This window comes from Rana temporaria, chromosome 2, assembly GCF_905171775.1.
Source record: "Rana temporaria chromosome 2, aRanTem1.1, whole genome shotgun sequence".
Classification (NCBI taxonomy): domain Eukaryota; kingdom Metazoa; phylum Chordata; class Amphibia; order Anura; family Ranidae; genus Rana; species Rana temporaria.
Genome location: NC_053490.1, coordinates 75587209 through 75605345, shown reverse-complemented (window position 1 = coordinate 75605345; position 18137 = coordinate 75587209). Strand labels below are relative to the sequence as shown.

General features: G+C 43.1%; 1 protein-coding gene across 3 annotated transcripts in view; it reads right to left on the bottom strand.

The window, feature by feature from the left end:
* The window catches only part of DCLK1 (doublecortin like kinase 1), a 477375-nt gene that overhangs the window by 407384 nt on the left and 51854 nt on the right, over positions 1–18137 (bottom strand). For all 3 annotated transcript variants that reach the window (XM_040340400.1, XM_040340401.1, XM_040340404.1), the window contains exon 2: positions 13899–14284. In XM_040340400.1, coding sequence (XP_040196334.1) covers positions 13899–14274 — 376 coding nt within the window. In that variant the 5' untranslated portion in view covers positions 14275–14284. The remainder of the gene's footprint in view (positions 1–13898; positions 14285–18137) is intronic.

Sequence of the window (18137 nt, the reverse complement as noted above, 5' to 3'; positions counted from 1 at the left end):
TTTACACTGCATCTGCTTGGGATTAAAGTATTCCGGTGGGCTGGCAAGATCTGGCTTTAATAAAAATGTTGTCGCAAACTTGAAACCAGCATCATGGTGTCATCTCTTTTCCTTGCTGGGTCAGTGGCACAGAAGGCAGTAAGTCCGAAGCTTTAATATGATAACCAAGGAACGAAGAGTCCAGCAATGGCAGACTGCATAATTCTCTTATGACAGGTGTTCTTTAACTCTACAGCAAGTGGATCCGCTATTCACTAGCCTTATAATCACCTTGTATTACACGGAACAAAGCCGCTTGCTTGTAAAATGAAATTTATGGTATGTTTCAGACAGATTTATTGCTGCAAATGTTAACAACCATGTCTACTGCTGCCCCTAAAGTCCCTTCACCAGCTGTGCTTAGCTTATTAAGTCATCTGGGCCTGTCTGCAGCTAAATGCTAATCTGTAAAGAAGTTCTCTGGCTCAAATATACATTTCTTAGATGCCCCGGTAGTGAAGTTAAATGGCCTCTCCCGCATCTCACCCCAAAATATATGAATTTAGAGGCGCAATACCACCTATGTGCAAAACTTGGTATTGCGACTCATAAATACCGGGGTTTATTAATAGTCTATCACAAATATGTTCAAGGTTTTTCAAATCTCTTCATAAAGAATTGTATTTAAAGAATCACATCTTTTTTTCTAAAAGCTCACTTTTACAAAAAAAAACTGCGGTGTGGGCCACCTAACCATCCATAGTTACCCCCAATTATGTATACTTTATTATAGTGTATAATTGTGTGTGTATATAGAAAATTAAACCTTACTTACACAACATTAAATCATATATGTTTATTTAGCGGCGCACTGAGCACGAGTTCAGAAGATCCACACATCACCCCACTGTCTGACCATCCATTTCTTGAAACACAATAATAAGTCACTTGCTTTACCTTGCGTAATTTTTATTGATATAATGACATGGAATGCCCATAGAACTTAGCATATTTAGTAGTTTAAAGTGGAGTTCCATCCATTTTTTTTCCCCTAAAAATCTTAAAATAAATAAGAAAAAAAGAAAATTGAAAAAAATAATTTTTTTTATACTCACCTGAAAGGGCGGTTGCTATGCGGAAGTAGCTCTTTTGGCTCTTCTTCCACTGCGGTGAATCTTCTGGCTCATCCTACGTCGCCATGTCTTCTTGTGAATGAGCCGCGCTGCCTTCTGGGAACTGTGTGTATCCCAGGAGGCAGCCACCCATTTACAAGCTATGTGCGAGTCGCGCATGCGCAGTAGGAAACGGGCAGTGAAGCCATAAGGCTTCACTACCTGTTTCCCTTAGTAAGGATGGAGGCCCCAGGACCGAGCAATCGCCATCGCCGTCGGGGGACCAACATCGCGGGCGACTAGGACAGGTAAGTGTCCTTATTAAAAGTCAGCAGCTACACTGTTAGTAGCTGCTGACTGTTAAAAAAAAAAAAAAACGCGGGTGGAATCCCGCTTTAAGTTCTGAAGATAGGGCACATAAACATCGACAGTCAATGGTGCTGCGTCACTGCAGACTATTGCTCCTTGACTGCTGCGATGTCCCCTGCAGAATATTACTTTAGTATTCCCGAGTAAAGCCTTGGCTATAAATTGTCCCTGAATTTCATGCTTCCCTGTGAAGAGCCACTCTGAATAACTCTTTAGCACATGGACAGTTTCTAAAATGCTGGTACTGCGTCAGAGGTGTCGCCACACTCCTCCCCCCGACGACTCAGTACCTTAACAGCATATAGCAACTGGTGGGCTACCATCCGAAATTAGCTTAAAGTCTCTCCTTGTAACATCCTACTGTGTGGGACTGACCGTGCAACATCCCGTCAAAGACACTCCCTTGTTGCATTCCGTTACTAGGGGCAACAGCAGATATTCACACGCTTCCTGACTTTCCTCTGGTTCCATCACTTACTGAAGTGTACCCACTGACCTTCTCCATGGTCCCCTGTCCATAGAAGAAACATGGTTAAACCGCATGGTCCAGCAGTAACTGTCCCAATACTCCTTTCTCGTAATCTTGAATTCCTCCTCTCAGCACCTGGTAGGCCCCGAGCCTGGGGCCTTCACACAGAAAACACTACTGCTACATCTTCTTTCCTCTCAAGACTCCTCCCCCAGTGGCATGTTACCTCAGCTTATATAGGAGGTCCGCCCACTGCCAATCCTAGTTTGGGATTGGTCAGAGCTCCTACACAAGCTGCCTGTCACACAGAACCTCAAGTCCAAACCCTTTTCCAGAACTTACTAACTGGAAACCAGGGGAGGTGTCTCTGAGTCTGAGCACAGGTGGCCACACCCACTGCTGCACTAGAACACTTCCAATCCCAGATCAAAACAAACAGGCCTAGTTTAATGCACAAGCCTGCCTAAATTTGCCTATACTAGAACCTGAGACATAAAAAAAAATAAAAAAAAATTATACTTCATTCAAAAATGTGAATAAAAGACGTTTGTATGATCAGTGAATTTAGATGATCTCTATTCCCCGCTATGACTCAATAGTTAGCGCTGGATAATTAAACAAACTTCAAGAGCGCCTTCTTGAGAGACACTGGTGTGATGAGGGAGAATCCTAAATCAAAGCCACCCACTGTTTAGGAGGAGCCCTGCCTAGCCTAGGCCATCTGAGAAGGAAGGCATTTCAGCTTACTTACAATGGTGAAATATGGGGATATGGAGGCTGGATATACCACAATATCAGTCTTGGAGAAGGCTCTTGGGATGAAGTAATTGGATTCAGTATAATAAATGTTACCACCAATAATGGAGATTGACTGATTTTATCCAGCCCTAACTATTCACTGTTGGCAAAAACTTTAGTTAATTAAAAATATTTTTTAATTAACTACAATAAAATATTTTACAATTTTAGGCATATATGTAATGTATGTTAATGTTGTGTAAGTAAGGTACAAATTTTCATTACGGTTCTTTCCTTTGGTTTTATTTGATTCAGAAAGGATGTTGGTACCTCCTAATATGGATAAGTGACTCTCCCATGCATAGTTTTTCTCATTCAAAAATGTTATTGAAGGAGAAATTTCAAAAGTCTATAGATTTAAAAATAGGGGGTTACAATGCTTGCTATTCTGATTCCAGTGACATCTTCTAAAGGTTCAGCAAAAAGTTACAGAAATGCACATTTGGTATTATAGTGCTTTGAGGTCCATGTAGTGTTGTCTAATACAAAACAACAATTCTCAAGGAAAGAAAGAAAAGAGGGGAGGGGTGTCAAAGTAAAGGAGGGTGTCAGGTCAAGTGCAATACATAGTTTTCGAACATGTATCTTCAGATTTCAACACTTCTTGCAGTGTGGGTGTCCTGGTCCACTGTTGTTCAGAGATTCCTCCCACCAACGTTTACATCACTACAAGATACATTAATGATAAAGGAGCCAGCAAGGTGAACCACATAGTGTAGTGGGGGACCAGGACACTCCTAGAGTTGAATTCTGAATGGTCTTGGGCAGCAATTTCTCTTCTTTGCAGTGGCATCTGACATTGCATGCATCAGGAGAGGTGAGCATTTACAGGGGTCCACATTTATTAGTCCACAGCAAAATGACGCATTCCTGCACTCTATTAATGTGCACCACAGTCATGAATATATCAAATGGCTTCAGTCTGATCTACACCCATGGAAGAGGACCCATTTAATGTGTTTCACCCCGTTGAGGGCACCTGACTGTGACGTAACGCGTAGGGAGGAGCTGGTGACGTGATCCTGCTGTTTCAGGAAGCGAGGCATGCACCAGGAGAACGGGGCTGCTGATGTTCAGGTGCTTTAAAGGGCAAACACAAAGCTTTTTTTATTGCTGTGCACCAGTATAGTGCACATTTAAATGTGAGTTTTACTTTGTTTTTAAAAAAAAGCGGTGATTTATTTACAGAAAGCACTATGATGTTTTTGCATTTATTTTAATAGCATTAAATGGTGGCTCAGAAGAAGTTGGATTTCAGAGCAGCCAATTCTAAAGGGGAAAAGGCCGATCTTGAGAGTACATCAGAGATGCTTTGGAGACAACTGTCGATCCGGGGAGTGGAGAGGAGGTTACCGAGGTTTAATAGTGAAAATTCCCTCCCCCTTCCTCTTCCTTCCACCTTTCTCTCTTTTCTTTCTTTTTTCTCTTTCCCTCCGCTCTCCTCCCCTTATTCTCCCCCCCCTCCTTGACCCCATTTCTCCCCCTCTTTCCCTTCCCCCTTCGCCCTTTCGTTTCCTCCCCCCTCCCTTCCGCTTTACTTTCCATACCTCTTCATTTCTTTGGTTCTGTGCTTTCCTATTACAATTTCCCTTTTGTCCTTCTTCTTACTTAGCTTCACTCTTCTTTACTCTGATTTACACTTTTCCCCTTGATGCACTTCTCCTTTTTCCCACTTACTCACTCCTTCTTTTCCTTTCCCTTTCACTCCTCTCTTTTCTTCTCTTGTCCTTTCTTGCTCTGCCCCATTTTCACTTTCCCATTCCCCCTCCCCCTTTTTCTTTCCCTCCTTTGCTTTTTCATTAATTTCTACACCCATATACCCACTAATTGAGACTCGGTATCTGTTATCTCAACACTTTTATTACGTCTAATTCCTCCCGTGTCCTCCCCTGGGGGAACACCCTGTGGGGTGTCTCAAATTTGCCACACATAGCCCTTTGGGCTGACATTGGTAAGTCACGTCTTCTTGTTACTTAAAGTCACTCCTTAATAAACGACATTACCTATAGCTTTGCTATAACGGAGTCAAAATCTTGACATTGTATTCATTAAATGATATACTCTCTCAGATGTTATAAATAGACGCCTCTTGAAGAAGCGACAGGGCCGCGAAACATGTCGAGGATACGTCACTATTCACATCACTATTTCGCCTCTACCTATGCGTGGAGTTTGTAAATGTTTTTACTGTTGTGTGTCTTGTCACTTATGTGACTTTAAATTTTTGTATTTTTGTAATCATATTTCTTTGTAATAAATTGTTAATCCTTTTATAAATAAGTCCACTGGTGATTAGGGCCCCTTTAGGAGTAGTCCCTGATATATCTCCATCTTCCTCTTTTTAAATTAATATAGGATTATGGTACCCACCCCTACTATTTCTGAACCAATGAGGCAATCCCCTTAAAGGAACACTAAAGTCAAATTTTTATTTTATTTTTTAAATAACAAACATGGTATACTTACCTCCACTGTGCAGCTCGTTTTGCACAGAGTGCCCCCGATCCGTGTCTTCTGGGGTCCCTCGGCGGCTGTCTCAGCTCCTCCTCGCAAAAGCTTTCCACCTTCATGCGAGCGAGCTCACATGGTGGAAATTTTTTGCGAGCGCGTTCCCGAGATACAGCGGCGGACATAGCTGCAGACTGTATCACTCGGCCCCGCCCCCCCAGCGCGCCGCGTCATCCGCTGTGATTGACAGCAGCGCCAGCCAATGGCTGCGCTGCTATCAATCCGCCCAGCCTAGCTAATCAATGGCCAGGCTGGGAACCAAAGAACATCACATGGACGCGCCTGGGAATTTCGAACGGTCAGGTAAGTAAAACGGGGGCTCGGGGGGGGCGGAACCATCTGATGTTTTTTCACCTTAATGCATAGGATGCATTAAGGTGAAAAAACATTTACCTTTACAGCCCCTTTAATCAGATAACAGAGCAGGAAATTTGTCAGGAAGATCCTGCCATTGGAGACCCTAAAAGTACAGTATAAGAAGCCATTGAGTGATAAAGCCCACCTGACTCCATGTTTATTGTTTAGCAGCCTTCAATAATATCTCCGTTCTTAGCCAACGTCTCTTTCTGTAATCAGATGCACAGTAAAGTAGGTCAATACACAGAGTCCAAAATCTGAAGGAAAGTAATCCAGTGTAACTGTAAACCTTGTCTAATGAATTATCGATACACTCTGGTGTGTGGTGACTATGTACTGGAATCCGATTACAAGAAGTAAACCAATGAAGTGGACATGATTACTAAGGTGCTATGAGAAATTTACATCCTGAATGACAGATCAGCGAGGAGTAAATTAATTCAGGTCAGCGGTGTATCTTTCCATCCACTAGAACTAGAAAGCTTTATTGACTGAAGAACATGCAATTAAAGAGAAACTGTTGTCAATAATTTTTTTTACAAATAATGGCATCAGCTAGAACGAAAAAATGTACCTCCCTGATGGGTGGTGAGTCCTAACTTCAGTTCAAGAGCTACAGCAGTTGAAGAATCTTCAGCATCCAACACCCTTTTGGGAGTACAAAGTAGTGATGTGGGCCCAGTGGATGGAACCACAGCAAGGAATGATACTCCCGGAATTGTGTGGTATAAGGAGTATTCTTAGTTGCCGTAGCTCCTCGAGAAAGTACAGTTATGCCGATTACACAAGACTGTTTTTCATGACGAGAAAAATGCATTTTTTTTAATTGGTTGTGAAAAACGATCGTGTGTATGCTCCAGAGAGAAAAATGGCCATTTTTTTTTTAGAACCTGCTCTATTTTTTCTCGTCGTTTTTCACTTTGTTCTTTTTCACATTGAAAAACGGTCGTGTGTACGCTTTAGAGAGGGGGAAGAAAACGTGCACGCCCAGAAGCAAGTTATGAGACGGGGAAATTAGCAAAAGCAACACAAAGGGTGGCGCCATTCAAATGGAACTTCCCTTTATATTGCTGTGTTGTATGTCACCGCGCTTTGCACAAGCATTTTTTTTCACGAACGTATGTATGCAAGGCAGGCTTGAGGGGAATCACGACAAATCACGTCGAGAAAAACAATGTTTCTTTTTCATGACATGAATAACGGTCCTGTGTACGTGGCATTAGAATTCGCCACACTCCAGAAAGGTAACTATTACCATATTTTGCTTAGGGCAACAGTGTCACTTCAACCCTTTGTTAACAATTTCCTTACAGGGAGTGCAGAATTATTAGGCAAATGAGTATTTTGACCACATCATCCTCTTTATGCATGTTGTCTTACTCCAAGCTGTATAGGCTCGAAAGCCTACTACCAATTAAGCATATTAGGTGATGTGCATCTCTGTAATGAGAAGGTGTGTGGTCTAATGACATCAACACCCTATATCAGGTGTGCATAATTATTAGTCAACTTCCTTTCCTTTGGCAAAATGGGTCAAAAGAAGGACTTGACAGGCTCAGAAAAGTCAAAAATAGTGAGATATCTTGCAGAGGGATGCAGCACTCTTAAAATTGCAAAGCTTCTGAAGCGTGATCATCGAACAATCAAGAGTTTCATTCAAAATAGTCAACAGGGTCGCAAGAAGCGTGTGGAAAAACCAAGGCGCAAAATAACTGCCCATGAACTGAGAAAAGTTAAGCGTGCAGCTGCCAAGATGCCACTTGCCACCAGATTGGCCATATTTCAGAGCTGCAACATCACTGGGGTGCCCAAAAGCACAAGGTGTGCAATACCCAGAGACATGGCCAAGGTAAGAAAGGCTGAAAGACGACCACCACTGAACAAGACACACAAGCTGAAACGTCAAGACTGGGCCTAGAAATATCTCAAGAATTATTTTTCAAAGGTTTTATGGACTGATGAAATGAGAGTGAGTCTTGATGGGCCAGATGGATGGGCCCGTGGCTGGATTGGTAAAGGGCAGAGAGCTCCAGTCCGACTCAGACGCCAGCAAGGTGGAGGTGGAGTACTGGTTTGGGCTGGTATCATCAAAGATGAGCTTGTGGGGCCTTTTCGGGTTGAGGATGGAGTCAAGCTCAACTCCCAGTCCTACTGCCAGTTTCTGGAAGACACCTTCTTCAAGCAGTGGTACAGGAAGAAGTCTGCATCCTTCAAGAAAAACATGATTTTCATGCAGGACAATGCTCCATCACACGCGTCCAAGTACTCCACAGCGTGGCTGGCAAGAAAGGGTATAAAAGAAGAAAAACTAATGACATGGCCTCCTTGTTCACCTGATCTGAACCCCATTGAGAACCTGTGGTCCATCATCAAATGTGAGATTTACAAGGAGGGAAAACAGTACACCTCTCTGAACAGTGTCTGGGAGGCTGCGGTTGCTGCTGCACGCAATGTTGATGGTGAACAGATCAAAACACTGACAGAATCCATGGATGGCAGGCTTTTGAGTGTCCATGCAAAGAAAGGTGGCTATATTGGTCACTGATTTGTTTTTGTTTTGTTTTTGAATGTCAGAAATGTATATTTGTGAATGTTGAGATGTTATATTGGTTTCACTGGTAAAAATAAATAATTGAAATGGGTATATATTTTTTTTTTGTTAAGTTGCCTAATAATTATGCACAGTAATAGTCACCTGCACACACAGATATCCCCCTAAAATAGCTAAAACTAAAAACAAACTAAAAACTACTTCCAAAAATATTCAGCTTTGATATTAATGAGTTTTTTGGGTTCATTGAGAACATGGTTGTTGTTCAATAATAAAATTAATCCTCAAAAATACAACTTGCCTAATAATTCTGCACTCCCTGTATTTTCAGGTCCTGAAAACGAAGCAAATGTCAGTGGGGCAGATTCTCGTAGAAACGGCGTTGGCGTAGTGTAAGTCATTTACACCACGCCACCGCAACTTACTGGAGCAAGTGCTGTATTCTCCAACCACTTGCTCCGTAATTTGCGGCGGCATAGTGTAAATGGCCCGGCGTATGGCCGCGTAATTCAAAGGGGGCGGCTTGTATTCAAATTAAGCACGCCCCCGTGCCGATTGAACTGCGCATGCGCCGGGCTGAAAAATAGCCCAGTGCGCATGCTCCAGCTCACGACGGAAAATGTCAATGACGCCGACGTGAGCGTCATTGATGTAAAGTCGTATTCAAGAACGACTTAGGAAAACAACGTAACCGACGGAAAAAGCCGACGCAGACCCGACGCCATACTTAATATGGCATACGGCGGACTGGCGTAAGGTTACCCCTCATATAGCAGGGGTAACCTTACGCTTACGGAAACGACGTAAACGACGACGACGCGCAAATTCGTTCGGGAATCGGCATATCAGGCTCATTTGCATAGTCAAATGAGACCTGAACGTAAACGCCACCTAGCGGTCAGCTTTGTATTGCATTTAGGATCCGACGGTGTAAGTGACTTACACCAGTCGGATCCTAGCCTAATTCCGGCGTATCTTGTTTTGTGAATACAAAACAATGATACGCCGGCGGAAAATTTCGAATTACGCCGGTGTATCTGTAGATACACCGGCGTAACTCTTTTGGGAATCTGGCCCAGTGAGTTTATGTCACTGCACAGAAAAAAAGGGAAACATTTTAAACTTTTAACCACGCCGGCAGAATGGCACAGCTGGGCATATTAACGTACCTGTACATTGCCCTTTAAGATGCAGCATTGTGGGCGCTCGCCGCAAGCTCCGTGAGTGTGACCGTGGGTCCTGCGGACTTGATGTCCGCTGGGAGTCCCACACTAAACTGAGGGAAAAAAATATATATATATTTTTTGGGGATATTTATTATAGCAAAAAGTAAAAAATATTGAATTTTTTTTCAAAATTGGCGCTCTTTTTTTATATTGCAAAAAAAAAACAAAAACGCAGAGGTGATAAAATACCACCAAAATAAAGCTTTATTTGTGGGGAAAAAAGGACGTCAATTTGTTTGGGAGCCACGTCGCATGACTGCGCAATTGTCAATTAAAGCGACACAGTGCCGAATCGCAAAAAGTGCTCTGGTCTTTGGCCAGCCAAATGGTCCGGGGCTGAAGTGGTTAAGGTTGCACTGTCCCAATAGGAAAAAAAATGGTCTCACATTATAATAAAATATCAAATTTTATTGAGTCACATTTAAAACATATGATAAAAAAAGAATACATAGACATGTCGTATTGGTACACTGTCCCATATGTATACTGTATATAGGGATGCTGAACATGGAAAACTGCATAGATGGCCCATAGAATAGTCCAAGACGATCCCTTCTGGCTGGAAGCCAAACTACTGGAATCACAGTATCAGTGCCAATAGATCGCTACGCGTTTTGCAGATAGCTTCTTCAGGGGATCCTATTGGATTGTGTAGGTTGACAACACTCACTCACTGTATCTACGAAGGAGCAGTGTTGTCACCCTAGGGCAGTGTTGGTGAACCTTGGCACCCCAGATGTTTTGGAACTACATTTTTCCCATGATGCTCATGCACTCTGCAGTGTAGTTGAGCATCATGGGAAATGTAGTTCCAAAACATCTGGTGTGCCAAGGTTCGCCATCATTGCCCTAGGACAGGGATCTCCAAAACAGGGCCCGCCACTTGTTCATAAACTACAATTCCCATCATGCCTATTTATGTGTGTGAATGTCGGAGTTTTACAATGCCTCATGGGACGTGTAGTTCTGCAACAGCTGGAGGGCCATAGTTTGGAGATCCCAGCCCTAGGACAATACTACAATACCCTTTTTTCTCTTATTTTTTCCAAATAAACAGGGGGGGGGGGCAGCGTTTTGTAGTTTACAGAAAAAATGGGAAAGCTCATAGTATGGTTTCAGATTTCGGTTTACAAGGAAAAATGAATTCTAGCAGGAATAACAGGAATATAGAGAAATAACTAGACCTGGGAAAAAACAAAAACAAATGCAGCCACCACATCTAAAGACTGGTAAGCTCCAATATATTTAAGTTGTGTTCTTCTGTTTCAATATACTTTTCAGAATATATTTTATTCATTATTAACATTTTATACAAATTTTATAGCCATGGGGAGAAGCTCAAATATTTTCCAGTTATTTAAACAAAACTAAGTGCTGCAAGCCAAATGTTACTGGTCTAATTTAGCAAATGAATGCAAATGAAACGAGGATCATTTCTGCTTTGCTGCACATTGTGAGCATCAAGAAATTCTGTTGGTGAAACCTGGCACAAACACTTTTTACAGTTTACAGACTGCAAGGGCATGGACCAAGATGAGGATCTGGTTTTTACTTGATACTTAGACCCCTTTCACACTGGGGGCGTTTTTCGAGCGTTATTACAGCGTTATTACAGCGTTATTACAGCGTTATTACAGCGTTATTTGAGCGAAGCCTCATCTGCAATCCCAATGTGCTGGTAAAGCACCGCTAAGACCCTAACGTTTTAGGGCATTTTTGCAGTGCCTCAGTGTGAAAGGGTAAGGCGTTTTTACAGCGCTTTTCAATTCATTTCAATGGAGAGGGACGTTTTTGGAGCGTTTTTTTCAGCGCCCAAAAGCTGCTCCAAAGATGCTGCTTGCAGGACTCAGTGTGAAAGGGTTCATTGAGATGTATGGAGAGCCTTATTAGGAGCGTTTTAAGAGCACTATTTTTAACGCTAAAACGCTGTAAAAACACTTCAGTGTGAAAGGGGTCTTAAAGGGCAACTACCATTGTTAACCCTTCAGTTAAATGACTGTCTCTAAAGTTGGGCCTATGACAGTCTGGCATTTTTTATAAAAAGTAGTTTTCCTCTATTTGCAATACAGGTTTTTGTTAAAGTCAGGGTGGATTCCATTTAAATCACTAGTAAAAAGGCTTGATTTAAATCAACTCGAATTAAATCATACATTTTAACCACTTAAGGACCGCCTCCTGCACATATACGTCGGCAGAATGGCACGGCTGGGCACAAGCCCGAAGGCTTTCACATTGAAGCGGTGCGCTAGCAGGAGCGCTCCAAAAGTCCTGCTAGCCGCATCTTTACCGCGGTATAGGAGCGGTGTGTTCACCGCTCCTATACCGCGCCTTCCCATTTAAATCAATGGGAAAGCGCGGTAATACCGCCCGCAACCTTTTTTCGGATGCTAGCGGGGGTTAAAACCTCACCGCTAGCGCCCGAATATCGCGGTAAATACGATGGTATAGCCGCGCTACAATTAGCGCGGCTATACCGTCACTGCGGCTCCACGCTGCAATGTGAAAGAGGTCTTACTGAATCTAGCTATAAGACTAAATCAGAGAAGGGCACAGAACAGGGTTTTCTAACTACTAAAACAAATGATAGGCATAATGCTGTGTCTGCTCTTAGGCTAAACATTTATTTTTTGAAGTTTAAGTAATACAGGTTCACCACTTTATTGTGACACGGCCACAAATTAAAATTCAGAAAAAAATTCATTTGCAAAAAATTGATTATTTACTTGTCCCATTGTCCAGGGTGCCAATCTTCTTCCAGAGGTATGATGCCCATAGACTCCTCTTCATCCAACATATTTCTGAGTGTGTAGGATTTCAGGGCCCCTGATAAGCACTATGGTTCCTTCTGCTAGCATTTACTGTATGCACATCATTACTGTGTCCTATAGTGATGTAGGAGCCAGCGGAAGGAACCATAGTATGGGATGGACCAGAATTTCGACATGCCCAGGAATGTGTCGGGTAAAGAGGATTCTGCAGCACCATAGCTCTTGCAGTGAAGATTTAAAGCACAGGCAGTGAGACAGGTGTGTAGAATATCTATTCTTTCCAGGCAATCATTTATTTATAATTTCAGACATTAAAAGAGAAGTCTATATATTTTTTTTATTTAATAATCATACTTATCTAAGTGGATGCAGCAACGGTCCAATGCTGCATCTGTCCCCCGGTGCCTCTAAGGCCCCGTACAGACGACCGAACATGTCTGCTGAAACTGGTCCGCGGACCAGTTTCAGCAGACATGTTCGGTCATCTGTACAGCCGAGCGGACAGGATTCCAGCGTACATATGCCCGCCGGGCCTTTTTCGAGCGGGCAAATATTTCTAAACATGTTTAGAAACATGCCCGCTGGAATCCTGTCCATCGGACATGTTCGGTCGTCTGTACAGACTTACCGTACATGTCCGAGCGGCCGCCATCCCTTGCATGCATCGAATGACTTCGACGCATGCGTGGAAGCATTGAACTGCCAGGGCCACGCACGTCGCCGCGTCATCGTTGCGGCGACGGCGCGGCCTCGTCGCCGCGTATCGAGTACGCGCGGATTTCTGTATGATGGTGTGTACAGCCATCATACAGAAATCTCCGGGCAGACATGTACGCTGAAAACGGTCCGGCGGACCGTTTTCATGGTACATGTTTGCCCGTCTGTACGAGGCCTTAGATTAACAACCAAGAGATCAAACACTGCCGATCTCTAAGTTCTCACAGCTCCCCAATCAAATAGCTCGATGAGAGGATGACCCTGGTGCCGGTCCAGGCATGTGGGTGGATCCCGACTTCATTGTCACAATCTTGCCCGAGCCTGGACTGGCCTTGTGACATCAGCAGACAGCGGACTTTAGCCCGTTGTCTGGTGAAAACAGGTCACACAGGAGAAGTGCAGCCAAACAAGCTTTGGCTGTACTTCTCATTTAGGAGACATGACTGTAGCTCTATAATCAAATTGTTGTTGACAGCATCAAATCAAAAAGCAGCATCAGGATCCAATCACCTGTATAACCAGCTTACAGACGTTTACATATCCACCCATGCCAGACAATTCCCCAGTCTTAGCTTTAATGCTGAAAGTGTATCTAAACCAAATAACACAAATGTATTTTACAGTATTGCAGCTTATTAGTCTTTGGATGCGATGACCGCTTTAGTATTCTTTTTTTTTTTTGCGATTACACAATTCCTGATATAAGGTAAAGATGCTCACCTACCATACTGTATCTATGGAGAAGCAGCATTGTCACCATAGGATAGGACCACAGAACACCCCCCACCCCCACCATAACATAGGTAACAAAGAGAGGTAGAAGTGATGTAACTGATAACAGTGCAGGCAGAGAGAACAGGAAGTTATCAGCTCACAAATTCCCTGTCGAGATGAACAGGCATTTTGTCATACTTGTCGAGCATAACAAAATGCTCTATGGTACATTTAACAGAGCAAAATGGAGAAAATAAGATACGTTCAATTTTAGGGTTTACATTAACTGAAGGGTCAATACCCCTGTGGATATCAAAAGGCTAAACTGACCTTCAACAAGCTGATCCATGGAGATAACCTTCCTATTTCCATCCACAGTATAGATTGTTCTCACTCCTTGCGGTAAATTCACATTGTCAGAAAGAGTTCTGGTCAGATCAGCCAGGAGAGCCTCAAAGGACCGGTAGCGATCCGGGGAAATGGCGTAGACAATCCCTTTGAAATATCGGTCACCATTGCGGAAGAATCTGACTTTCTTAGCCTTCTTCTCTGAGCTCAGGGCCTGCAGAGTACGGGTTCGGTAAAAACTGCAATGGGCACTATGAGTTGGGCTTGGCAAACCATTCGCTCTGGACCCTTTGCTGTACCTTTGCGCTTTGTCACGCTCATCAAAATGTTCGAGTTCCATGTCTCTCCCAAAGGACATTGCAGGGATTCTGTAGATTGAAAGAATACATATTTTTCATTAGAAAACTAGAAACTCCTCTCAGCGTATAAATAGCAGCGATTTTCAGATAATAGTTTTAAAACAGCTATCGTGGGCTGCAAGGAACAACCTTCCCTCTCATTACCAGTGTTACTATTTTCAGTAACACTGCCTTTGTTACATTCACATGTATTTCTTACTGAATCATTAATGAATCCGTTTCTCATTTAGATGCTAATACAATTAAACTGCTGTACCAATCTCCTAAAATAAATCCTAATTCTTTACTATGGATAATAGAATATTAAATAGTTCAGAGAAAAATACGAGGCTGTTAAGTATTGCATTGTGTGAGAACACATGAAGTCATTCAGAATGGAAGCACATACTATATACTTAGGTTATGTGCAGGAAGAATTAACCACTTCCAGACCTTAGGTGTTTTTCAGATTTGGTGTTTGCAAGACTAAAACAGTTTTTTCTGCTAGAAAATTACTTAAAACCCCCAAACATTATATATATTTGTTTCTAACACCCTAGAGAATAAAATAGTGGTCATTCCAATACTTTTTGTCACACCGTATTTGCGCAGCGGTCTTACAAGCGCACTTTTTTTGGAAAAAATTCACTTTTTTGAATTAAAAAATAAGACAACAATAAATTTGGCCCAATTTTTTTATATATTGTGAAAGATAATGTTACGCCGAGTAAAATGATACCCAACATGTCACGCTTAAAAATTGCGCCCGCTCGTGGCATGGCGTCAAACTTTTACCCTTAAAAATCTCGATTGGCGATGTTTAAAAAATTCTAGAGATTGCATTTTTTGAGTTACAGAGTAGGCCTAGGGCTAGAATTATTGCTCTCGCTCTAACGATCGCGGCGATACCTCACTTGTGTGATTTGAACACCGTTTTCATATGCGGGCGCTACTCGCGTATGCGTTCGCTTCTGCGCGCAAGCTCGTCGGGACGGGGCGCTTTTAAAAAAAAAATTTTTTGTTTTCCTATTTATTTTTATTTATTTTATTACTTTTTACACTGAAAAAAATAAATAAAAAATTGATCACTTTTATTCCTATTATAAGGAATGTAAACATCCCTTGTAATAGAAAAAAGCATGACAGGTCCTCTTTAATATGAGATCTGGGGTCAAAAAGACCTCAGATCTTATATTTAGACTAAAATGCAAAAAAAAAAAAAAAAAATTTTAAACTGTCATTTTTTCAAATGACAAAAAACAAAATTGTCTCTTTAAGAGGCTGGGCGGGACTGACGTTTTGACGTCACCTCCGCCCAGCAGAGCTATGGGGACGGGCGAAGGAGATTTTTCCTTCAGTCTCGTCCCCGCTCAGCTGCCGAACAGTCGCGATCTCCTCCACCGCTACCGACGGCTCCGGAGGGCGCGGGAGAGCGGCGGGAGGGGGTGGCCCCTCTCCCGCCACCGATAACGGAGACCGCCACCGCCGTGGAGACCGCCGTTATCGTGTACCAGACCGCGCACACTAAAGATCGATACCTCGGTTGTGGCAGCAGCTGCTGCCGTTACCGAGATATCAATCTTTAAAAAGAGGACGTACATCGTCGTGCGCAGGTCTGGAAGTGGTTAAAGTAAACGTAAACCCAAACACTAAAATCTCACATAAGCTTTGCTACTGCCAATGTAATTTCAATCTTTTTACCCATATTTATTGGCATATAACACGCACTGGTGTATAACACACACCTTGGGCCAGATTCTCAGAGGAGATACGATGGCGTATCTCCAGATACGCCGTCGTATCTGAGTCCGGCCGGTCGTATCTATGCGCCTGATTCATAGAATCAGTTCCGCATAGATTTCCTTTAGATCCGACTGGCGTAAGTCTCTTACGCCGTCGAATCGTAACTGCATATTTACGCTGGCCGCTAGGAGCATGTACGCTGATTTACGCTTAGAAATATGTAAATCATCTAGATACGCGAATTCACGAACGTACGCCTGGCCGACGCAGTACAGATACGCCGTTTACGTTAGGCTTTTACCGGCGTAAAGTTACCCCTGCTATATGGTGGCGTAAGTGCGGCGTACCAATGTTAAGTATGGTCTTCGTTCCCGCGTCGAATTTTGAATTTTTTACGTCGTTTGCGTAACTCGTCCGTGAATGGGGCTGGACGTAATTTACGTTCACGTTAAAACCAATACGTCCTTGCGGCGTATTAGGAGCAATGCACACTGGGAGATTTCCACGGACGGCGCATGCGCCGTTCGTGAAAAACGTCAATCACGTCGGGTCACAGAACATTAACATAAAACACGCCCCCCTGTCCCACATTTAAATTAGGCGGGCTTACGCCGGTCGATTTACGCTACACCGCCGCAACTTACGGAGCAAGTGCTTTGAGAATACAGCACTTGCCCGTCTAAGTTGCGGAGGCGTAACGTAAATCGGATACGTTACGCCCGGGCAAAGATACTTGGAGCTACGTGAATCTGGCCCCTTAATTTTAAGAGGGAAGTTTCAGGGAAAAAAAATTAACTTTAAATAAAGAACTTTGAAGCAAAATAAGGGTCAGTGCCCATCAATGAAGCCTGATCAATGCCCACCTGCAGCCTCAAAATTGCCCATCAATGCAGCTTAATCAATGCCCATCTGCAACCTCACCATTGCCCATCAATGCAGCCTGATCAATGCCCATCTCAGGGAGAGGGGCGGGATGATAGACAGAACTTCTGGTGATAGACAGAACACTGGTCCAATGACGGCCCAGGAGATGGGACTTCCTATTACAGAGGCGGTGGAGTAAACAGGAGATTCTCACTGTATGTAATCTGATTGCGCTCATCCCGCCCCCCTCCCTGTTCTCTCCGAGGCAGCCCAAATTGCAGTATCGGGGTATAACACGCACACACTATTTGCAACCGATTTGCTGGGTGAAAGAGTTAGTGTTATATGCCAATAAATACAGTATTTCATTAAAGAATACGTTGGGGGCTATGGCTTGGATGGCCTCCGTGTATCATGCAAGCTAACAACGTTCCAATTGTAGCCTGCAAAAACCTGGCATAGCAATCATACCACTGGGTAAAAGCAATTAAAACAACAGCATGCCCTTGCCCACAGCTGCAACCTGCCTCACAGACCTCAATCTGGAGCCCAGAGACTGGCAGTGAGACCAACATGGCACCGCTTCTCGCCAAAAATTCCCTGGTCAACTAATCTTTAGAGGACATAGGACTTTGAGACCTCTTTCCTATCTCTCTGGGCATAGTTACATATAGTTACATAGTAGGTGAGGTTGAAAAATGTCCCAGAAGGATGTGATGGCTATGCAATGATGCATCAGACCCATGGCACTCTTTCTGCAGCCCTCGCTCCCGAGCCAGCACCTGACACTGAGGATTTCTCTTCTACACCCCAGGTATTCTCAGCAGCATGCACCAGAAAGAACAAAGGGAGTTACCCTATATTACCTATTTCATATCCTCCATTAATCACAAATTTAAATTGAGGCTGTGCCCTGATCTTTCCGGGTGTACCTTACAACAACGTCGCCTACCTACAGTATGTGGATTTCCATCCAGTCTAACTGCATGAAAAAATAGAAAATTGTCCACGCTTTGCATAATTAAAGGGGTTGTAAAGGTTACATTTTTATTTTCTAAAGAGGTTCCTTGAAGCTAGTGCATTGTTGGTTCACTTACCTTTTCCTTCGATTTCCCTCGAAATTGTTTATTTTCTTTGTTTTCTTTGTCTGAATTTCTCACTTCCTGTTCCTCCTCAGTAAGCTGTTCAGTAAGCTGTTCTGGCTGACTATCCACCGCTCGGATGATGGTGGAAAGCTTACTGAGGAGAAACAGGAAGTGATAAATTCAGACAAAGT